This window comes from Lampetra fluviatilis, chromosome 4 (genome assembly GCF_964198595.1).
Source record: "Lampetra fluviatilis chromosome 4, kcLamFluv1.1, whole genome shotgun sequence".
NCBI classification, from domain to species: domain Eukaryota; kingdom Metazoa; phylum Chordata; class Hyperoartia; order Petromyzontiformes; family Petromyzontidae; genus Lampetra; species Lampetra fluviatilis.
Window position 1 is genome coordinate 20,459,064 of NC_136278.1, and position 24,453 is coordinate 20,483,516.

Here is a 24,453-nt window from a genome sequence, read left to right on the forward strand (position 1 = left end):
TTCACAGCGCAGCACCAGCGATTAAGGAAGATGTCTCTTTCTGTGGCTCCAAAGTGCATTTACAGTATTTATCTTCAAAATTTATTTTATTGATGTAAGTGGAAGAATTGCTCCTAATTATAAATGCAGAAAAATGGGAGCACATTTGTCACTGCTTATTTCTGTAAGAGTAGAAGTTTTGCACACAAGACAGCACCACATTGACAATCTTAAATATAGCCTCTGAGATAATCACTGTGCCTTATCTTTTCCACTGCACAACTGAGCCATGCCAGGTCGTGTGTATGTCTGTTGAACTTCTTTCGCACCATGCTAATCGGAGGTCCATGCTGAGATAGTTTGGTGTGGCTCAGGAAGCGCCTGATTGCATTCCCACTGCAGAAACCGAGCTGTGCCACTCACCTCACACGCAATGAACGAGACACATGTCCGTGGAGATGCTGTCCTCACGGTGTACTGACTGACACCACATGCAGTGAACGCGTCTATAACCCAGCCCTGGACTTTCTTGTCCCCCTGAGCCAGATTCTGATGTCTTATGAGCCCAGAGTATTACAGCTTGGTACCGTCTTGGTAGTGAGTGGAAAACCACCGTTACTGTTAGGGCTCCATGATGGCTTAGCTCAGGTGTCCCAGTGGAAAATAGGTATTATTAGGTCAAAGCTATTCCTCCGGGTCCACGCTCGCTGGCCCAAGCAGCTCATCACCAGAAGATATGTCGCTTTTTCCCTCGTCGAATGCTTCGTCTTCTTCGGGAAGTCCCGCTGCCATGGCCTCATCGGCCAGGGGGTCCTGTTCAGGCTCTACCCATGCACCATCACTGGCTGAGGCTTCAGGATGGTGGTCCCCAGCAATCTCATTGGCTGGAGCATCCTGCGCAAACTCCTCCATGAAGTCACCATTGGCCAAAGCTGCTTGGTCTGGGCCTATTGATGGGCTCCTGGTGGCTCTAATCAGACGCATTTCTTTGGAGATAGCCGGCTTTCGGCTGAGAACATTTAAACTCCTGAAACAGAATCGTAAAAAACACGAGTTGGAAAAAATCTTGCACGCATTAATGCTTTTCAACATGCACCTGTACTCAGAAATGCTGTATTGCATCAGTAGTTTGGAAGCTGAATGGTGGCTGTCAGAGCAAATATATAACGTTTGCATTTTGAACAAATCATCCTTTTCGCGCTGGTTTGTGTCTGCAAGTTCTTTCCATTAACTCTTTGATGAAATTGGTGGATTTTACATGTGGAAAGTCTTCATCGCCAAGACAACTTTAAATGAAGGTTTGGCTTATATTGTATCATTTTTACGAACGTTATAGTGACCCTATGTGTGAGACACACAGCAGAGCGAATGCATTTTAACGCTTACAATTTAAAACGGAAGCATAAAAAAACAGGACATTTAGAACATGAACCCAGCTATTTTAACTCAAGGATACTCTTTTCACAGATGACGCCATGTGGGGTTTTTTACATCAAAATCAAGGTCTCCTTGGAAATTCGACTGCTGGTCTCAATCGGCTCTTACCTGGTCATAAATGTCATATCTATAACATCCAATGTACACTAGATGGCAACATTCAGTAATTCCCACATCATACTGGTAGGAACCACCTGGTTCCACCAGCCCACAGGGGATTATTGTGTCCATCCGTCCGTCGTGCATTCAAAAATGGGAGGGGTGGGGCTGGGTGGAGAGGGGAGGGTGGGGTGGGGCTGGGTGGGGAGGGTGGGGCTGGGTGGGGGGTGGGAGGGGTAGGGCTGGGTGGGGAGGGGCTGGTCACCCCGTGGTGCCCTTATAAAACTCAACGTTTAACCTACTCACGCCGGCTTGTGCCCGCTCTCACAGTCGGCCATATTTGTGGAATACATCACGCCGCCGTTGACCCTGGCTATTAACTGAGCAACCCAACGTTCCTACCAGCTCCCTCCGCAGGAATGTGTTTTAAGGGAGTGGCTGTAGCTTGTGCTTACCCTTCCAACTCAAACTCGTAAGTGTTGTCTGTGGAATCGGCATTCTTAACCACAATCTTGTCCACTTGAATGTTGTAATCTGTGAAGGAAATTACAAAATTGTACTTTTACAAAAACAAGCAGTACGTGAGGTCACAGAAAACTGCTTCTGTCCACGTTCAACAGTTTCAGTGTTAGTGACGATCACAGTGTGGCTTATGCATATGTAATAAAAGACTCCATCAGGCGATGCTGGTCTCCGTTTGTCTTTTATTCAGGTTCTTCTCCGCACCTCCACTGGCCTCCTCTCGGACCAGAGTCGTTCCGCGCGCGCCCCGCGCACGCTCCCTCTCGCGTGCCACGTATGCTCTCTCTCTCGCATGCTGCGCACGCTCTCTCTCGCGTGCCCCGCACGCTCCTCCGTTAGCTCCTCTATTCCCGCACTCCGCACACCGCTGGCCGACGGCGTGCAGAGGTCCTTCGGCCACGTGGCCGATGGCGCGGATCTTTCCTCACCACCCAACGTGGCTCAGCCTCTTAACTTCCCCGACTGCCCCGATCTCTTCCGGGCTCCCACTTATATACATTCCCCCCACGTGACCCTGATTCCTCCCCTTCCGGATCGTCAGATCCGGCCTTCCCATACTACCCCGCTGGCTCCGCCCCCATTCACCTCGCCTCCCATTGGAGCCGAGGTGAACGGTGGCCCCTCCCACACGCCCCGCAGACCAGGCTCCGCCTCCCAATACCCCGGGCTGTGTGATTGGACCAGAGCCCAGCAACAACCCCATTTACGCTCGCATTACACATATATCGGGTTCTGTGTGTGCAAATGTACTGTGGCAGGATAGCATGGTAAGATTGGGGAAGGTTCTTGGAAGGCTTTAAATAATAGTGTGGATTTAAGAAACAATTCCGTTGTGTGGTTAGAGTCAGCATATTCTGCGAATGGATGTCCTTCAGGAAGTTCAACAGCCAGCGGTCTCATGTCAGGGAGGGGTAAGTTTCCGTGTCACTGACCCGAACAGAGCCGACTGAAATCAAGCCCTGGTAGTGACACAGTGACACTGCAGTGACATCACTACAGTGCCATGGTGGCGTGCTCAAGAGTAGGTTGAGTGGGATTATGAAAAGCCACGCACCGATTTCACAGGAGGCGGAGAGGATGGCTCGCCGGAGCTCCCCCAGATCCACGGCCTTCACCTCAAAGACCATCACCTGCACGGGGGAGGGTCGATGATGGGACATCAGCCAATCAACGATCAATACGCAACCACAAAAAATGTTTCAATACCCGAAAACAATTCGTCAAACCTGGCCCAAGTGTACGGATTTGTTAACTCAACGATGAGGGCCTTTTCCCGGGTGAAGCGGAATTTCGCAAGGATACGGAAGACAACCAATATAGACGTCCTTGCGCTCCAAGGAAGCTTTGTTAATAGCGACTACATCACCGGCTGCAGCCAGCGCTGCGGGTTATGGGCACGGCCGGAATTAAGTTATAAGGGGCCTAAGGCCTACGAAGTAAGGGCCTGAGTAGTTATTACATATTGCAAGTTATAAAACATGTTGATTTGCCTTTGTAAAATTAACAAATTTATCGTACTCAAGGTAAATTCATCAAACATAAATCAGTCATGAATCATAAATCCCTCACGACACATTTTTTTTCGCTGTCACAAAGTCATGAACGATGCCATTCTCTTTGGGTCTTTCGGTAAAGCCACGTAGATAGAAAAATAATACAAAAAATATAAATAAAAAATATCACGACGTTTCGATCGCAACACAAGCAATCATCATCAGGTGAAAAAATTAACCCGTAAAAACAAAGTTTTTCACTATAAATCCTTTATATGCGTGGCATCGGTTTTATTTTATTATTTATTTCTGTTTTTCTTGAGTAAGAGTTTCATTTTTATCACATTGGTATTTTAAATTAAATATGAAAAAAAAAATTCCTAAAAAGTGGAAAATTTTGGAAACATTTTTTCACTAAAATAAATTGTCACGCACAACGAGTCTGTGTGCAAAATGTCAGCTCGATTGGATCACGGGAAGTGGGTTAAAAAACGACCGAAAGATTTGCACGGTCGTAAGCGCACAAGCAAGCAAGCAAGCAAATGAACTTAATATAAAGGATTAAAAAATACGGGGCTTTACCGAAAGACCTAAAGAGTATGAATTCTAGCAGTCACGAAAGCTTTAAGTCAATGATGTCATTGTAATTGAAAGAGAAAATAGATTGTGATGGCCGTGCCACCGGTTGCTGAGCTGTTACTTCAACATGGCATGGAGGGCCTAAAAGAGGGTCTTAAAAATATGAGGGCCTGAGGTCTCAGTTCTTATTAGCCTATGAGTTACTCCGGCCCTGGCAAGGGAGAGACGCACCGGCTGGTCGTGGACGCCCTGCTGGTCCCCGCAAGTCGCCTCGCCCAGCCAGCGCTCGCCCGAGTCGCCATGCGTGCCGACCACCATGAGTGTGACGCGCGGCGCCGACTGCGCCGCAATGAAGTCCTCACCGAACACCAGCACCTGGTACCGGAGCACTGAGCACCAACATGCAGCAGCACACACCGGGCCCGGGTCCATTCATTTAGAACGAATTGCAACCACAAGGCAATTGCAATTGTAACTGCCATTGGTTAGGATCTGACATTGGACAGCATCATCTGCAGGGATACGTAGATAAGCAATAATGTGCGGGGAACGATTGGTGGACTATGCGAAGATGGAGATTGTGTGACCTGGCCTAGATTTCTGCCCAGAGAAGGTGCATCTCACCGGGATCAGACACCAGGCCACAGGCGGGTAGAGAAAGAGAGAGGGGCAGTGACATGTGCAGAGGGGGGAAATACGAGGGACAGCATTGTGGGTGGGGAGTGAGCCCCAGAGCCTCAATGTACAAATTTGGTGTCGAGACTCACACCCCTTGTGTGGGGGTGAGATAGGGTCAGGCGTAGGAATATGGGTAGTATTGGCGTTAAAGGTAGAGTTAGGGTTAGAGGTAGAGGAATTGTTAGGCTTATGGCTGTGTTAGGGTTAGTATTAGTGGGGAGCGGAGGTGTAGCGGTTAGCACGCTGGGCTACAAACCCGGCGACCACAGTTCGATTCCTGCTCACAGCCAACACCGGTGATGATTATCTAAATTGGTCCTGGGTCTCCCCTCGGTCAACTCAGCCTCAAATTAATACCTGGTGTGGTGTGTAAACATCACTACTGGGGAGAAAAAGGTAGTTGGGGGGCCATTGTACTGGCCACCCATCCCCTCATGTACCGCTCCGCCCATCATAGTGCTGGCTAACAGCACTTGCCCCTACAGTCTGGAGGCTAAACGGGGGATCTTTGTCTTTGTTCGGGTTAGCGAGTGTTAGGGTTAGGGATATTGCGAGAATTAGCACGAGGGTTAGGAGGTTCAGAGTCGAGATAGACCCCATGCGTGCTGCACGTTGTGTACGGTATCCAGTTATCGCCACCATCGGCCCCGGCTCTCCCCGCACCCGTCGGCGCTGGTCTCTGGGGCCACTCGGCGGGGATCTCCATCCAGACGTCCCCGCCGGACGGGGGAGGCAGCGCCTCGCCGGGCGCATGGGTGAACGTGGCGCGCGTGCGCACGTCCGTCATGCGGAAGCGGCGCAGGTGCGGGGCGGCCGTGGTGTCGGCAGTGGTGCCCGCGCGCTCGTTCCCTCCGCCCGGGCCGTGCTCCCAGGGCGCCGAGCCGTCACGCGCCCCAAGCCGCACCTTGTACGGCACGCCCACGCTCACGGGGAACGACACCTGCGCGGCACGGGGTGGGGGAACCGTCCGCACGGTCATCGTGTGCCAGCCCGCCGGGTGATAAGACGGTCAGGCGAAGGGTCGGACGGTCGGTGAGTTAAACAGTCGGGCGCTCTTTAAGCAAATCAGAGCGGTCAGCAAGATAACAGCTGGGAAGCTAGGGAGCGAAACGATCAATGAATGAGTGATATTATTTGGTTCTTTCGGTAAAGTCATGTAGATAGAAAAAAGAAAAATCACGACGTTTCGATCACAACACAAGCGATCATCTTCAGGAGGAAAGAGGGGAAAGGTCACCGAAGGCAATCGTTTATAAAGGTTTAAAAAAAGGGACGTGGCACAAGAGCCCCGGCGGCGGCACGAAGTGGGCGGGGTATATGTGCCCTGTGGTAAGATAACAAGGAAACAAACATCAAGTCCTGACTTGACCTGTGCTCCCTTGACAAGAAAACACAAATCAAGTCATGACCCAAAGTGTTTGATGACATATTTCCAATGAGTTTTTAACCATCTTCTTGGTTGAAATTGTGTCTGTATATATGGAAAGCTTCATCAACGAATCTTTGTTGATAGCCAGTGGGCTTGCAAAGTACCATCATCTCAGAGAAATCAATTCGTGTGAGTCAGCCGCATAAAAATAATGATCAGCCACGGCAGATGTATTGGTCCTACCGTGTTTCAAATCTGCCTTATGCTCACGGACATGATCCGAGACATGTCGCTTAGTTTCCCCAATGTAACTGCTGCCGCAGATACAGCTTAGTTTGTAGACGCCGGGATATTGCATGTCAGGAATCTGGTCCTTCACAGATGGGATCAGATCACGAATCTTATGTACTGTGTTAAATCGGACCTGGATCTTGTGTTTGTTCATGAATTTGGAAATCTTTTTGGTTACCCCTGCTATGTATGGCAGGGTGATGGTTTTTATTGGATCCTCAGATGGCTCCTTCCTCACGGTTGGGGCGATGGCTTTTATGGATTGTGTTTTCAGAAAATCCATTCGCCTTGAGAGCTTAGTGTACGTGTTTGAGTTCACTGGTTAGGTGTTCATGGTCATTGAGCTCTATGGTGTAGAGTTTTGATGAGGGAATTCTTCTGGGATGGATGGTGGTGGGAATCAGGTTTTAGGTAGGCATCAGTATGGGTGGGTTTTCTGTAGACAGAATGGCTCATTGAGCCATCTGGTCTTTTTTTGATTAGGACATCCAAGAAAGGTAGCATGCCATCCTTTTCTACCTCCATGGTGAATTTGATGGCTGGGTGTATGGAATTGATGTGGTTGAGGAATTGGTTCAGAGCCGGTCGGCCATGTGGCCAGATGACAAACGTGCCACGCCCATTTTTGAAACCTTTATAAACGGTTGCCTTCGGTGACCTTCCCCCTCTTTCCTCCTGAAGATGATCGCATGTGTTGTGATCGAAACGTCGTGGGTTTTTTTTTTCTATCTGCGTGACTTTACCGAAAGAACCAAAGAATATGAATTCCTGCAGTCACGAAAGTTTTAGGTCAAAATGTAATGATTGAGTGAGTGAATTTTAAGCCAACAAACTTTAGAGTTGATGATAACGTGATCATGATGGTGATATGTACAGCACTCATAATAATGACAGGACTGATTATGATAATTATGATGATTCGGATAATGATGTTTATGATGATAGTGGCAATACTGATGACAATGGTAATCCAGCTTGACTGATGAGCCTGCTTATAATAATGTTGATGATAACAATGGCAATCATTCCGATGATGGTGACGATGGTGACGACGGTGACGGTGACAATGATGATGTTGACGACGGCCGACTTGCCTCGAACGCGATGGTGCTGCTGGCGCCGCCATCGCCCGTGCCGTGCCGGGGGCCCACGAGGGGCAAGGGGCTCGTCTTGCCCTCGGAGCCGTACACCACGAGGCACAGACCCGGGGGCAGCAGCAGCGTCTGCTGCTGCTGCTGCCGCCGCCCCGGGCTGCCCCGCGCCGACCCGCCACCATCGCCGTCATCGTCATCTTCGTTACCCAGCGTCAGCTCCACTCGCCAGCGTCCATCTGGTGGGGAGGGCACGGAGAGGACGGAGAGTGGCTTAGAGAGCGAATATGAGGGTGGTGATATGATGAGGGTGGTGATAAGATGAGGGTGGTGATATGATGAGGGTGGTAATAAGATGAGGGTGGTGATGTGATGAGGGTGGTGATGTGATGAGGGTGGTGATGTGATGAGGGTGGTGATGTGATGAGGGTGGTGATGTGATGAGGGTGGTGATGTGATGAGGGTGGTGATGTGATGAGGGTGGTGATGTGATGAGGGTGGTGATGTGATGAGGGTGGTGATGTGATGAGGGTGGTGATGTGATGAGGGTGGTGATGTGATGAGGGTGGTGATGTGATGAGGGTGGTGATGTGATGAGGGTGGTGATGTGATGAGGGTGGTGATGTGATGAGGGTGGTGATGTGATGAGGGTGGTGATGTGATGAGGGTGGTGATGTGATGAGGATGGTGATGTGATGAGGGTGGTGATGTGATGAGGGTGGTGATGTGATGAGGGTGGTGATAAGATGAGGGTGGTGATATGATGAGGGTGGTGATATGATGAGGGTGGTGATAATGAGGGTGGTGATATCATGAGGGTGGTGATATGATGAGGGTGGTGATAATGAGGGTGGTGATATGATGAGGGTGGTGATAATGAGGGTGATGATATGAGGGTGGTCATATGATGAGGGTGGTGATATGATGAGGGTGGTGATATCATGAGGGTGGTGATATCATGAGGGTGGTGATAAGATGAGGGTAGTGATATGATGAGGGTGGTGATATGATGAGGGTGGTGATATCATGAGGGTGGTGATATGATGAGGGTGGTGATGTGATGAGGGTGGTGATGTGATGAGGGTGGTGATGTGATGAGGGTGGTGATGTGATGAGGGTGGTGATGTGATGAGGGTGGTGATGTGATGAGGGTGGTGATGTGATGAGGGTGGTGATGTGATGAGGGTGGTGATGTGATGAGGGTGGTGATGTGATGAGGGTGGTGATGTGATGAGGATGGTGATGTGATGAGGGTGGTGATGTGATGAGGGTGGTGATGTGATGAGGGTGGTGATAAGATGAGGGTGGTGATATGATGAGGGTGGTGATAATGAGGGTGGTGATATCATGAGGGTGGTGATATGATGAGGGTGGTGATAATGAGGGTGGTGATATGATGAGGGTGGTGATAATGAGGGTGATGATATGAGGGTGGTCATATGATGAGGGTGGTGATATGATGAGGGTGGTGATATCATGAGGGTGGTGATAAGATGAGGGTAGTGATATGATGAGGGTGGTGATATGATGAGGGTGGTGATATGATGAGGGTGGTGATATCATGAGGGTGGTGATATGATGAGGGTGGTGATATGATGAGGGTGGTGATATGATGAGGGTGGTGATAAGATGAGGGTGGTGATATGATGAGGGTGGTGATATGATGAGGGTGGTGATATGATGAGGGTGGTGATAATGAGGGTGGTGATATGATGAGGGTGGTGATAATGAGGGTGGTGATATGATGAGGGTGGTGATAATGAGGGTGATGATATGATGAGGGTGGTGATATGATGAGCGTGGTGATAAGATGAGGGTGGTGATATGATGAGGGTGGTGATGAGAAAGAAAGTAATAATTGGAAGAGAGAATTGATACGAATATGGTGGATATCGGCATAGGGTGATGATAGGAATAGTAATTATGATAATCGGGATGTAATCAGAGGGTAAGCATATCAGAGATGTAATGATTCAGAAATGTAAAACCACAAATGATGCTCATGATACATGTATTAAAATCATGTGTGCAGGTACTGATTATTTCTGATTCAGAAATATGTATGCCACTATAAATGTACACCACCGTAGATGAATACACCACCATGTATCCTAACCCTTCACTTTGGCAATCGAACTGTGGATGGCTCGACTCATCACGTTCATCATGAATACAGTAACGAGCAAGGTTAGGAACGACCGCACGACGGGAGGGATCGATCGCACTGCCAGAGATTGTGGACAGGTCACGGTGGGGGTCTGCGCGTTGCCGTGCACGCGAACCACATGTGTCGCACGCGGCACTCACGGATACGAACACACCCCGCCCGGCGCGTCACCCATGCGCACAATACAGTACGGTCCCCACTTTTACGGGGACACCATGCGTTCGTAAATGGGATCATCATAAATCGGACCACTATTTTCCCACGGAGAGTAAAAACATGGGACGCGTCACTAGCCGTCTTATTTTTCCTTTTATCGGCCGCATTTAACAGGATTCAACAGGTAAAAATCCTCAGACGCATTCAGAGTCTTGTCAGTAGATTGCGTCGCAAACCGAGTTTCTCAGTCGTAAACTGATCTGTGGCGGCGTGATACGAACAACATGAATGCGCATCGTCGTAAATCGGATTCGCCGTCGTAAAACCAAAGCCCGCGTCTACAAACTAAGCTGTGTCTGCGGCAGTAGTTACATTGGGGAAACTAAGTGACATTTCTCGGACTGTGCTCGTGAGCATAAGGCAGATTTGAAACACGGTAGGACCAATACTTCTGCCGTACAGCCGTTGGTGGCATCACAGCGGCATGGCTCGGCTGCGTTACGCACCGGGGACACCAAAGGTGAAGCCGCCCACCGATACCGCACGCGCGCATCAGGACAATGAACGCTAGAATATCATCCGCCCCGAGGCGAGCGAAGCACTCACCGGACTTGGGTGCTGGAGCGTCGCTGGGCAGGGGGGCCATGGTCACAGCACTCGGCCGAACCTCTGTGGAGGTCACGAGGGGCAAGAGGGTACGGCGGAGACGGCCGGTTGGGGGGGGGGGGGGACGCACACACGCTGTTGTGCGGAGACGTACACAGAACGAACACGCATAATCCCATCACCAACATCGTCGTCATCACCAGCAACCATAGTTGTTGGATGAAGGATAATTGGGATTCCTCGTGATCGTGCAATGCTGCAATCCATCTCACTCCTGCACGTGCCCTCCAGGATGGTAGTTGTCTCCAGTTCGTTTGCCACCTACGACTGCCGGTCTGTCGCCAGACCTGTCCGTTGATCGTCGTCGCTTCTAGCCACGTTGTGTCTGACCCTTAACCACTTTTATAAGCAATATGTGTCTGGGTTGTGTTGCTCCTGGAAGCAAGTGTTCTATTTATGTCTCTCAGTGCAATTCACTTTAATTGTTTCCGTCCTCTCCGCTCTGTAGAGTCGCCATTGCCAAAATGTTAGCCGACTTTATATTTTACAGCTGTGAGGCAGTGTTAAGACACAGCCCAAAGACACTTTCAACTCACATTCAGGCTCTCTGTCAAAACAGTCGAACGATGGGACTGCATTCAAGTTGTATTAAAATAAACAAAAAAGCAATTGGCTCTGTCACGAGCAGGCCTGGGGTCAATTATCACTACAATTACAGCGGCATTGCTCGCTAAACTTACAATCATATTACAATTGGAATGAGACACCATAACTGCAGCTATCACCCCGGACAACGGGACGTGCTTCGCTGCGTCCGTCGGGTTGCGACCTCCCGCGCCGACAGGGGTCGGGGCAACCACCAAAACAACAACAGGAGTAATTTTTTTTCGAATTCGGTGAATACGAGACGGTGGTCCTTTGTAAATAACCGTCATGAAACGGTCCTGAATGAGCCGCATGCGGCTCTGGAGCCGCAGGTTGCTGAGCCCATGCGCAAAGAGGAAGGCAGCGACGACCTTAGCCTTGCGCTTCACGTTTGGAGCGTCGCCGCTCGCTTCACCCACCGGTGAGCGGGACGCGCACGGACGCGGTGGGGCCCGCCGCGCCGTCGCGCAGCCAGCGATGAGCCTGGAAGACGGCCTCGAACGGCGCGAAGGGGCCCTCGCGGATGCTCACCGCCTCCACGTGCCAGTCGCTGCCAGGCCCCTTCTCCACCAGCACCTCCCTCAGGGGCCCCAGCTCCACCGCCTCCAACGACCAGGAGGTCACCTGCGGGGAGGACGCAGCTCCGAGCCCGTTCGTAGTGGCGGTGCGCTACCGGCTACGCCACCGCTCCCCACGCGTACATGCAGAGATGCACGGGTGTACACGCACGCGCGCACACTGCACGCGCTCGTGGTGACGTACGCGCCCCTTGGCGAAGCTCCTCTCTCCGCGGCGCCGAGCGAGCGCGCGTCTCCCGGTGTCGCCGCGTTCGCCGGTGACGGTGAGCCAGACGCGCGCCGTCGTCGCAGAGCTCTCCGAGGAGCCCGTGCGCACGCTCACCACGTACTCCAGCACTGCGGGGACACGGGGCGGTGGGGGCGGGGGTCAGGGGTAGTGGGCTAGGAGTAGTGACTGACGTACGTTCTAATGATGTCAGAGTCGATGTCATCACGCCGGGTGGATTATTACGTCGTAGGATCACGAGAGGTCGTGGCGGCTTGGGGAGGAATGACCCTGACCGATGATGATCTTGTTGATATTATAGATTCTAGGAGGACTATGAATCAGAAATGTGTCTCTGTTATTAATTTAATTCATCCAAAAACCTAACATTTTATTTTCAAGCGAAGCCAGCGGATAAACTATTTTTATTTTTACCAGGTAAGGCCCACCGAGCTATATGGCTCTTTCTCAGAGGCGACCTGGCTATCACAAATGATAACTCAATAAAAGTGGCTTATGACATGGAAATTTATAGCAGCCAAATACTCTCTAAGCATCATGTCAATTCTAAATGTAGTGGGGAAAACCGGAGGACCCGGAGAAAAATCCACGCGACCACGGGGCGAGAGGCACACGAACTCCAAAATACAGGCGTCAGGGTGGTGATCGAACCTACGACTTCCTTCCAGCATACCAGGCGAGGTAAATAACATGAACACTTTTTTTAGGATTCTCGTGGCGAGGGTACCAACGTTAGGGTTATGGAGGTTATGAAGTTAGGGTCCAGGCAGGGGGGTGGGTAACCTTTTCTACCATGCTCGACTTGGTGAGTTTTATCCGGTTTTTGGAAATTATTTAACGTTCCCCCGAATACAAAGCTGTAGACCCCCAAATCGATATCCAAATTTGTATTGTGCTTGGTTCGCAGTGCAAGCCAGGCACGCGGTACATTGCCTGCACTTCGCTGCAAAGTGAATTTAAACAACGTCACTCACCCGCTCGCTTGCTCGCTCGCCCACTCGCCCCCCGTTTGCCCGCCTGCCCGCTCGCCCACTCACCCACTCGCCCCCCGCTCGCCCACTCACTCGCCCGCTCACCTGCTCGTCCGCTCACCCGCTCGCTCGCCCACTCACTCACCTGCTCGCTCTGACAGACTAACTGCTCACCGCTCTCTCAACGACTTGCTGTGGATGTTGAGTCGGGACAAGGTAAGGAATGGCACAAACACGAGCTGCCATGGCGATGATGATGATGATGAATTGGCAGGTGGCGGTGGTGGTGCACGTCTGTAATCCAGCACTGTTGAGGTGAGGGTTGGTGGCTCACACAAAAGTTGTGAAACTCCCTTCCCATGGGATTCGAGGAGGAGCCATACCCTGGCTCTGCCAGGAGAAGGCAGTACAGCAACATTGTGGACCTCACCTGTTCCATCTGTTTGGGATAGAGTGTTGCCCCCTCACATTGATTGGTCAACAACTCCTTAATATATAGAGGACCACAAAGCAGTCTGTAGATTGTTGGTGCCGGCTGACCGCGTGGCTCCCTTCCCTTCTCGTCCGCCTGTGGTTACTCCTCGCACCCCTCTGAGTCGTTCTCTCTCTGCGTGAGCGAGCGAATGTTGTCCGCGTTACAAGCCAATAGTATTGTGTTTATTATAATAATTATTATGATTGTTGTGTAGTGAAGACGACAGTGATGACTGTGCCAATGGGGCTGAGTCAGCTCTGGTCACAAATTAAACTTTTGACACCACAACTGACAGCCGTACTGCTGCTGCTGCTGAACCAGCGGAGCTACGTGCCAGCATTTAACATTCTGATGACAACAACGATGATGATGATGATGACGATGGTGACGATGGGGATGATGTTGTAGGTAACAGCAGAGTTCTCCATCGGGGCCGTGGCTGGCGAAGGGGGTCGGAGGAGACTCACCCACAGGGATCGGCGATTCTGGCGATCCTGACGAGAGCAGGGGCAGCTCGGACACCTGTCCGCCATTCTCCGGGGAGAACCAGCGCACAAACGGGAACTTGAGAATCTCTTTGCCGTCCCCTTCTCCTGAGCCTCCTCTTCCATCTCTCTCCTGCCGCTGCCGCCGCAGCGTCACCTGCGCGGGGAGAAAAAAGTCGTCGGGTACAGCACAAAAGGCAGAAACTACTCCAACCGAGCCAGGTTTCACTCACTGATGAATGCCGCTCAAGTTGTCGAACGACAGGCGTTCGCGGCGAGACATTGTTATTACGGGTGGCGAGCAGCGTCAGAGAAACGGGCGAATGTCAACTTTAGCCGAGGTATCAGCGAGCCATGGCCAGCAGCTGACTGCCAAGGAAAGCCCGGTACTAAGTAGGAGTCATTAACACGTAAGGTTTCATCAGTGAGCTCGATCCACAAATATGAAGGACACATCACAGCGATACACTCCGCTGCTCCTGAAGCGGTTGCCTGGCTTGGACCACCCGAATGTGAAAATGTAGCTGTTGCTCTGCATCTACATCAGCCCCCGTACGAAAGAGGAGTGAGCCCTGCACCATCCACAGACTGCAACAAACTCGATGCGGAGGGCGCTAATGTACGGAGGGAGATAACGGGGGACGTACTGTCGAACTGAGCTGTACAGCGTTCAACACAAGGCCGGCCAATCAGCCGGCCGCTGCCGCCGCCATCTACTACAGCTGCCATCGCACCCTTCACGCACCTTGCGGCAGTACCAGCTGTCTCTGGCCTCGCCCTCCTCCATCTCGACACGGACTTTGACGACGGGGCCCAGCTCCTCGGGCAGCACCAGCGAGGCCTCGTAGTGGCGGCCCCTGGCCCGCAGGGCACCCCGTGGCACGCCGATGGGCAGCGCCGCGCCGGCCCGGCAGCACACCGTCACCGAGACTCCCAGCTCCGTGCCGGCGTCCGGGAAGTCACCGGTGTGAAGGCGAAGGGTCCACGAGCCCCCTGCAGCGACAGAACAGGGGCAGGGAGAGACAGATGTGTGGCGCGAGATAGGGAGAGGCAGGAAAGGAGAATAAAAGAGAGGCAAAGAGTTAGAGGGAGGGAGAGGGAAAAGGATAAAGAGCCACTTGCAAGGATTACAACAAATTTCCACTTCATTTCACTCCCTGCACCCCAAGCGCATTTGCTTTGATAACCGATTGCATACGCACCGATCGGTGCAGATTGGTGACGGCAACAATGGAATTCCCTGCATGGCCCTCTGCTAGCAATGAAGCCCCGCAGCACCCTAGAGCACCTGTTGTGTGGATTTTAATTATATTTTTTACATCATACTCACATTTCACCTGGATAATCGCTTGAGATAGATCATCTCATTTTCAACAATACGCAAGCTGGTCAACGAACAGCTCACCCTGTGCACAGCTCACCCTCCACACAGCTCACCCTCCACACAGCTCACCCTACTCACAGCTCACTCTCCACTTAGCTCACCTAACAGGAAGCAGCTCTGCCTAGGGTAGGGGGTATGCTACCAAACTAACAAGAATAGCCATTTTTTTTCCAATTCCGTGAAACGAAAACCTCGATATTTCAAGAGCAGAAAATGCACGCGAATACAAGACGTTGGGTCCTTGATAAAAAAAACGTCACGAAGCGGCCCTCAAAGAGCCGCACGCGGCCTAGGGGGGAACCTCACAGCGGACAGAGCTCCCCCCGCAGGGCCCCAGCTCCTCTCACCGTGCGACGCCAGCGTCTCCCCGAGCCCGTCCCGCGTCTCCCCGAGCAGCCGCAGCGTCCGCTCGGTGCTGCGGTCGCCGACTCCGTCGTCGAGCCACTGGCGGCACGGGAAGAGGAGCTCTGCGTGGCCGGCTGCCCCTCGCGACCCCGGCGACCCCGGGGAGCACCGCACCGCCACGGTGTCGAGGAACCAGCCCGAGCCGAGCCCGGAGGCGCGCACGCCGACCAGCACAGACGTCAGCGGCCCCAGATCCACGGCGCGTACCGTGAACATCGACGTCTGCAGCGCACGCGCGGTGCCGACGCGGCGTTTCAGACGTGGGGTCGGTGGATGGATGCAGAGGTCGTGCGTGCGTGAGCGTCTGTGAGCGCGCGCGTGTGTAGGGAGCGGTGGTGCGCTACGATCCCGGTGATGTTACATTATTACGTGATGTATGTTATCAGAAATGTGGACACTGACGAGGAATAAAATATGTAAGGCATACGTATATATATGTATGTTCAACTTCTTTCGCACCGTATGTAGCCAACCGTTGTGGGGAGCGGTGGTGTAGTGGTTAGCGCTCTGCCCTCCAAACCCTGTGAACCGAGTTCGATTACCGTTCACGGCCAACACCGGTGACGATGATCTGAACCGGTCCTGGGCCCCCCCTAGGTCGACTCAGCCTGAAATGAGGAACTTGTGGAGGAGGAAGCTCGTGATTGATGGTACTGGGCAGTTGGAGGCAATCGCTCACAACAATGAGCAGAGCTCCGGGCGGCTAAAACGCAGCAAGTTGGCACAGCAGGCGGCCCAGCTGGCGCATCTGGCAGCAGTCATCTCGAGTCACTCAACCCACGGCACCTGCTGAGTCTGTCCCGTGACCTCCTGTCAGCGAGCCTTCCGACACTTCACGTGGCCTCAAGGTGCACCTAGCCTGGCACAAGTGCTGCGGCGACGTCACCGTAGTTGCCGTCGGGCTTGTGAGTGGGGACGTGCGTGCGGTTAACGAGCGGCGCCGGCATGTCAGGGTTGCTGCGCAGGGTTGGCGGCGCACGATGGGATGGGGGGGGGGGGGCGAGACCCGGACCTGGCCGCGGAGGAAGGCGTCGCGGTGATCGCCGCGACGCAGCGGCCGGGGGCCCGTGTCACCGAACTCCCCGACGAGCGTGAGGTGGACGGGCGCGTGGGTGCCCGCGGCCGGCACGTCCCCGGTGCGCACGCGGACCTCGTACTCCACGTCTGCGCGCGTGCCGAGCGGCACACGTGGGGGGGGAGGGGGGGGGGGAGAGGAGGAGGGCGTGCGGTGTGGGGCACATCGGTTATTTGTTATCGTGGTTGCTGGGCACAGGCCCAGAGGTGTGAACATCGTGGTAGTGACAATGATGATGATGATGACGGTGGTTTCAAGTGAATTAAGTTGACCATAACATTTTACAAGAATGATGGTGGTGATGTGGATGACTGATGATAATGATGACCGGTGATGAAGGCGATTTCAAGTTCAAGGTGACTATGCTGATGACGATGATGATTTCATATAATGATGACGATCACAAAGTTTCTAATTCAATAACGGTGACGACGACGACGATGACGAACGGATCGTCACACGGGGAGGGAGACCGCGCCTCACCACGGAGGGGCTGGCAGTCCGGCCGGATCACCGCCAGCTCTGTCACGGGCTCCGTGCCGTCTTTGCCAAACAGCCACACGTTGGCAGCCTCGAAGCCGAGCTCCTCGCGCGTGTCACGGTCCTTCAGGCGCACCTGGAAACACGGGCAGATGGCGCCTGGTGATCAAAGGGGTTCGGTGGTAATTCTCAAGGTCAACAACTGCCAACAAAGCGGAAAAAATGTCAGGGACCCTAGAGGAATGCTGCTGATAGTGGGGCAGTGACGTGGCCTATCGGTGGCGCATTCACCGCATGTTGCAGAGGTTTCGCAGTTCGAAAGACGCAGGCCGCCATGGTTAATACTGCGGATGCATGTTGAACTTCTTTCGCACTGTACGTAGCCAACCGTGTTAATCGGAGGTGCGATCATCATAAAAACGCCACGCGCCGTTACCTTCACAGCACACGTTAAAGACCTCCTGTAGTCATCACAAAATCACCCACTATGTGCCGGCGTCGCGGTGCTAATTTTGCCAAATAAAAAAATTACCGCATATTATTTATTTGGCATTACACGTGATAATCATCGCCCTCTACCGGTAGACTCATGCCCACTTGCAGGCCAGGTGCTGGGTCACCTTGTGCCACACAGAGACAGCTGCCACTGGGGGTGCCTTTCGAATGTGTCGAGGTGAGATGTGGCGTAAGTTCCTTATCGCGCGTTGAGTGCTCTGAGATGCCCTGGCGTGAAACGCAGCGGCTCTATCAATGACAAATCATTCTCACGATTATGACTGATAATGACGAAGCTGTTGATCATTGGTTGAGTCGACCCCTTGACTGGGCTTTGGACCTGTGACCTTACGATTGGTGACCTTACACATAGCCAACTAATTATCCCGATTCCCACTGGCAGGCGAGGCTGTAAGTGTGCGGAACAAATTAATTCTGTGACCTGCGAGCACTTGAGGAAGGAGGTGGGGGGGGGGCACCTTGCTCAGGAGGATGCCCTTCCCATGCAGACCCTCTGTGCAGACGAAGGACAGCTTCCTGAGGTCCCCGACATCGCCGATGTGCAGCTGCCACCGAGACACGGGCGGCACGGGCGACAAAGTTCACGCGACATCGCGTCACGCTGCAAGGCCGTCGACGTCCGCCGGTATCTAATGCGCGGTCTTGTGAGGGGCCACGGTGGCCAGATGTTAACTCCCTCGCCTGGTACGCAGGAAGGAAGTCGTAGGCTCGATCTCGATCCTGACGCCTGCTGTCTATTTTGAATTTGCATGTTTTCCCCGTGGTCGTGTGGATTTTTCTCCAGGTGCTCCGGTTTTTCCCTCCACATTTAGTAAATGTGCATTCACAGTATTTGGCTGTGATAAATCTCCACATGATATCATTTGTGGCCAGGTCGCTACTGAAAAAGAGCAATACAGATCAGTGAGCCTTACTTGGTAAAACATTTTTTTTTATAGTTTAGTTTTAGCCTCCTGATCAAAAACCGCGTGAACGATTCACCACCGGAGGAGTCTCGCAAAGCCACCCATACGGCTCCCAGGTGCCTATGCTACTTCCAACACCGCCCAGTGCTCGGGTATAACCCACATTCTTTTGCCCATATCATAATTTGAGCGAGAAGCCGGAACACTTCAAAGTGGGACAAGATCATCATTTTCACGAACCCTTCGGTCGCTCTCCTCTCGGAGCTCGTCGTGGCCGTCTCACCAGGAAGGGCCGGTCGTTCACGTTGCCGACGGGCAGCGGCGGCGACTTCCCCAGCGTTCCGTACGCCACGGCGTGCACCGCCGGCGGCCAGATGCCCGGGCCCTCCGCCTCGGCCGACATCACCCACGCGTCCCACAATCCCCTGCTCGGTGCAGCCGCCCCCCTCGCCGGGTCGGGAGGCAGCACCTTTAGTTTTTCTGCGGGGCATGGGAAGCGGTGGGAGAGTAATGGCGGGGGGCGGGGCGACATGGACGCAGCAATGAGATCGCAGAACACGGGGACGCATCGGGCGAGGCAGTCGGGAGCTTCAATTCCGCGTCGCTTGTTGATGCGTAAGGTCACAAGGTCGTGAGGTTGCCGGGTCATGAGGTCGCAAGGTCGGGAGGTCGCACCCATAAGCGAGAGTGACATCTCCACGGGCCCGTGACCCCCGCCCGGCGCCGCCATGATCCAGCCGCCGTGGGAGAAGACGCAGCGATGCATGGCGGCCTCCCCCTCGGTCACCACCACGCGCTCCAGCAGCCAGCCCCCTGCAGAGCAACCGCAGCACACACATCATGCGCAGCACATGCAGCATGCGCAGCATACGCATTGGCATCGTGTACATAACAGCACGCGTAACAGCACACAGGTCAGCATGCGCACACACTGTGTGCACACAACTGCATGCACGCGCAAAAGCGGACGCACACACAGTGACCCACAAATACAACAGCGAGAATTACGTTACCACCACGAGAGTCACAGACATGGGTGGTAATTCCACATTGATGTAAACTAAACTATTTTTATTTTACCAGGTACGGCTCACTGAGCTATATATCTCTTTTTAAGAAGCGACCTGGCCACAAATGATAGCTCAACGAAGTGGCTTATCACGTGGACATTTGTATCAGCCAAACACTCTAAACGCATGTTTCTAAATGTGGAGGGAAAAACCGGAGGGCCCGGATAAAAATCCACGCGACCATGGGAGAGAACATGCAAACTCCAAATATCAGGGTTGCGATCGAACCAACGACCTCCTGTATATCAGGCGAGGTAGTTAACATCTCACCACTATGGCGATATGATGGGGGACAACCCCACTAACGTGGTAAAACCGCACACGTCGACGGCGGTTTAATATTTACACCATGCATGGCTGTACCTAGGCCTCGGCCAGGTAAGGTAATTTACCCTTTTTACCGGGTAAAAGGGTAAAGGTAAAGAGTAAAGGTGTCGACATGCCAAGGGGTAAGGTAAAGGGTAGGGTAAAGTTAGCTCGGAAGAATTACCCGGTAGGGTAAAGGTAGCGCAAAGTATTACCCGGTAAATACGGTACCTTGTTTACCGCTAAAAGCTCCGTGGCCCAGTCCGTGGCCTCCATTTAACAAGTAATATTTTAAAAAACTTTATTTTTTAAACACGCTTTTATTAAATGTACTCGTCATGGCAGAACTCCACGACTCCAGGAAGTGGCCCGAAGCTTGCCATAGCGTAAGGGGCCGTGGCCAATTACAGCCAACGTCAGTTGAGCGTGGACAATTAGACCCAAGCCGAAACAGAACATATACAAAAGTAATGTTTAAAAATATATATTTTTTATGATAGAACATATTGTCATCAGTATGACATAAATATATCAAGTGTGCAGTCGATACCACATTAGGAAGTGGGTTAAAATTGAGTTACAAGATTTGTGGATACGACAACAACAACGACAACAATGACAACAACGACAACAACAACGACAACAAGCGTGTAAAATTGGAATCATCGAGAGTATTCTATATGAATAAAGCGCTCTACCTATAGAATGTACCATTATAAACCTTTTTCATGTGTAGTTCCCTAGTAATTACCTTGTAATCGGGTCATTTGTATGGGGTAAGGGTAAAAGGTAGGGTAAAGGTAGGCTCGTTGCTTTTTACCTTTTACCTTACCTGCTAAAGGGTAAAAGGTAGGGTAGAGTGATTGTATTGTGGTAAGGTAAAAGGTAGGGTAAAGGTAAGCTCTTTGTTTTTACCTTTTACTCTACCTTGCCGAGGCCAAGCTGTACCACAGCAAAATTGCGACGTAAAGATAGCACGCAGGGAAGGACGGCTTATAAACATTCTCTCCCACCCCCAGGCCGAGCCATCGCCACCGCACCTTCCCTGTGGCCACTGTAGCCCACGGTGACCGACCGCAGCTCTCCCAGGTGCACGGCCTCCACCTTGAACACGTCCACCTGCACACGGGGGGGGGGGGGGGGTATGGGCGGACACGGAAGGGCACGGTGGGGGGGGGCATGGGGGGACGATACAGTGGGAAGTGTCAGTGGTGGTTTTTCCACTGTCTGGTTACATGTTGGGGCGCCGCGGTGGCAAAATGTTACCTCTCTCTCTTGGATATTTGGAGTTTGCATGTTGAGATGTTAGCTGCCTCGCCTGGTATACAGGAGGTCGTGGGTTCGATCCCAACCAGTCTGCATGTCTCTCTCCCCGTGGTCGCGTGGATTTTTCTCCGGGTCCCGCAGTTTTTCCCATTCACATTTAGCTGCTATAATAGTCCAGATGATAAGCCGTGTTCGCGAACACAAGGCAGATTTGAAACACGGCAGAACCAACACCTCTGCCGTGGCTGATCACTGTGTTAACGCGGTGGGCTCACATGATATTGTTTGTTCCGAGACCAAGGTACTCTGCAAACCTTTGGGCTACCATCAAAGATTTGTCCATGAAGCCATCGAGATATATAAACACAGACACAATTTCAACTGAGAGGATGGGTACAAACTGAGCAATCATTGGAAGGACGTTATTAACCAGTTTAGGCCATAACTGGCTGTGATGTCCCCTTCCTGCCCGCCTCTGTTAGCAGCTTCTCTCGGCTTTCTGAGTCACATTCACTAACACAGCTTTTTTCTCCTCCTGCCCCCGATCCCTCTGTAAATTGCATCCCCACCCACTCACTCGTTAAGGCAACCCCCCTCCCATCCCTCCCCCCCTCGGATTAGCTGTTTGCCTTACATTTACTTATATAACCCCTTGCTTGTAGCAGCTTTCTCACCATTTTTCGCCTGATGACGGACGCTTGTGTTGCGTCCGAAACGTCGTGATCTATTATTTTTCTACCTATGTGACTTTACCGAAAAACCCAAAAAGTTTAATTTCAATTTCCAGTAAAGGTGAAGAGGTCACCACCTGGCAATCTCTTAGACTAGGGCAGGGGTCAGCAACCTGCGGCTTCGTAGCCGCATGCGGCTCTTTATGGACTGGTTCCTGACGCTATTTATAAAGAACCACCGACTCGTATTCACATGCAATGCCGAATTCGGCCACTTACCCTCTTCTTATGGGGCGGGCCCCCATACCCGACGGCACTAGCGAAGAGCCAGGTGCCGCCCCACCCCCTTACACTCACCTGTCCCCTGCGGAATGCGCGGGGGCGGCCATCGAGCCAGCGGCGGCCCGAGTCGCCGCGCTCCCCGTGCAGGTGGACGCACACGCGGCCGTCCGCCCCGCCGCCGCGTGCCTCCCCGGTGTGCACCTCCACCACGTACAGCAGCGCTGGCGCGGTGACAGCGGCAAGCAGGGGGGTCACGCGCGGCGACAGTGGCAGGCAGGGGGGGGGGGGTCACGCGCAGCGACAGTGGCGCGGACGCAGAGAGACAAACGACGTCGCGCGCACGTAAATCCACGCGGATCGCCGTTAGCGACTAACGCAGCGCTCGAGGGGCGATGTGGCTGCCTTTGCCCGCCGCACCGTGTGCTCATTGAGGACTGAGCCGAACGAGGGTTCAGATATTCGGCACTGATGTTGACCGTGAGCGGGAATCCAACTCGCGTCGCCCGGTTCGCGAGGTTCACAAGCTTCCTAGTGCAGTGCGCTAACCACTACAATACTGCAACAATATACATGCGTGCACACAAATGAACGGACAGAAAGAGCCACAATTCGCCACAAAGTACCGGTGACGTCACCAGAGTGCTTGCGCTCGGCGAGGTGCACTTTAATTGCACGTGAAGTATCGAAGGCTCGTCGCTGACAGGAGCTCACGGGACAGACCCAGGTGCCATTGGTCGACTGACTGAGATGACTGACAGATGCACCGCCTATGCTCCCTACTGCGCCAACTCGCTGCGTTTTAGCCGCCTGACGCTTTGCTCGTCGTTGCGAGCGTCGCCCTCCGTTGCTGCTGGAGGCCGACTGCCACCGAATGTCCAGTAGAGTCCTTGACGAAGCTCCTCCATTGGCGCATGCGCACGTGCACACAAGCACACACGGACACACGCACACACACGCACACACACGCAACGCACACAAGTACTCACCGGGGAGCGGGTCGACCCCTGGCCGCAGCGCCGGTACCTCGGCGTCGTAGCGCCCGCCGGGGCCCCCGCCCAGCCACGCCTCGACGAGGAAACTCGTCTCGGGGGGCCCCCCAGCGGGGGGCGTGAGACGCACGCTCCGCAGGAGCCACGCCGGCAGGGGAGCCCCCCAGCCCCCACCACTCCCCCCGCCGGCCCCGCCGCCGCCACCCCCCTCCTGCGGCACGGAGGTCACGTCGTCCTCGGGGTCCACGGACGCTCGCAGCTTCAGCAGCTCCCCCACGCGCGGCACGTCCCACTGCACGGGGGGGGAGGGATGCGGAGGGGGGCAGCAGACGACGCGTTCTCACGGTGATGCCAGCGTAAGGTCGCAAGACGAATCTGCGCAGAACGTTTATGATGAGTGGTCATCGTGAGGAATTTAATGTTCATGGTTAGAATGAGCGGAGTTGTGTGAAGACCCCAGACGTAGTGATTTTTTGTTTGTACAGCGATTGGCCATGAGGCCGAGAAGATCAACTCAACGCCCTGGAACATGACCCCATTGCTCGTCTGGCTCACAAGCTATCGTGAGAAACTTGGCTTTCTTTTCCGTGCCCAAGCCTTCGGCGCTAACTGAAGGCAAAACACAAATGATGATGTCGGCGTCGTGTCGCACGACGATGAACCGATTGGCAAATCTCGGAGAGAGAGCCGAACGGCCCCATCCTGCACAGGCGAGCAACAAAATAAGCGTTACTCAATGTCGTGGCCTACACAAAGACACACTTGTTCCGACTTGCCTTCCTACAAAATAAAAAAAAAAACGGTTTTTCCATTGTTTATTCTTCCGTCACGTATATTTTGCATGTATCTATGTATGTTGAACGTCTTTCGCACCGTAAGAAGCCAACCTCGCTAACAAATATAAATGCAATGTCTTCATTGTGCACGGTTGCACTTTCTTTTGCTCATTCGGTGTTAGCCGCTGAGGTTGTGATGGAATTTTTTTTTTTTGTTCCACACTCCTGTATGCTGTAGCATTCCCATTCTGCTGCAATGTGCAACCAATGCCGACTCATTGAGGACGATATTGCCACGTTAAATAAAGATCGACTGAAGTGCCGGGGTGCGATGGGGGGTCGGGAGGGCGGAGGAGTGGGGGGTGCACCGTGAGCTCGTGGCAGGAGGACAGGACATGGGTGTGCAGGACGGCGCTGCCCCGCGTGCCGTACAGCGCCAACCGGAGGTGTGGGGGTGCCCGGGCCTCCCTGTGCTCCCCAC

At 53.0% G+C, this 24,453-nt stretch overlaps 1 protein-coding gene across 1 annotated transcript; it reads right to left on the reverse strand.

Annotated features, from left to right (window-relative positions):
• Positions 1 to 378: 378 nt before the first annotated feature.
• On the reverse strand, positions 379 to 23,120 carry LOC144931399 (lipoxygenase homology domain-containing protein 1-like). Its single transcript, XM_078855205.1, has 20 exons — positions 23,015 to 23,120; positions 22,283 to 22,428; positions 21,029 to 21,107; positions 19,288 to 19,425; positions 18,896 to 19,092; positions 18,166 to 18,252; positions 17,195 to 17,327; positions 16,649 to 16,800; positions 15,579 to 15,858; positions 14,593 to 14,840; positions 13,830 to 14,004; positions 11,875 to 12,026; positions 11,532 to 11,736; positions 10,468 to 10,530; positions 7,542 to 7,777; positions 5,451 to 5,727; positions 4,341 to 4,498; positions 3,092 to 3,167; positions 1,971 to 2,049; positions 379 to 1,006 (listed from the first exon to the last, which is right to left on the reverse strand). The coding sequence occupies exons 1-20, from the start codon at positions 23,118 to 23,120 to the stop codon at positions 664 to 666; spliced, it is 3,330 nt and encodes a 1,109-aa protein (XP_078711331.1). The 3' UTR covers positions 379 to 663.
• Between the last annotated feature and the right edge of the window lie 1,333 nt (positions 23,121 to 24,453).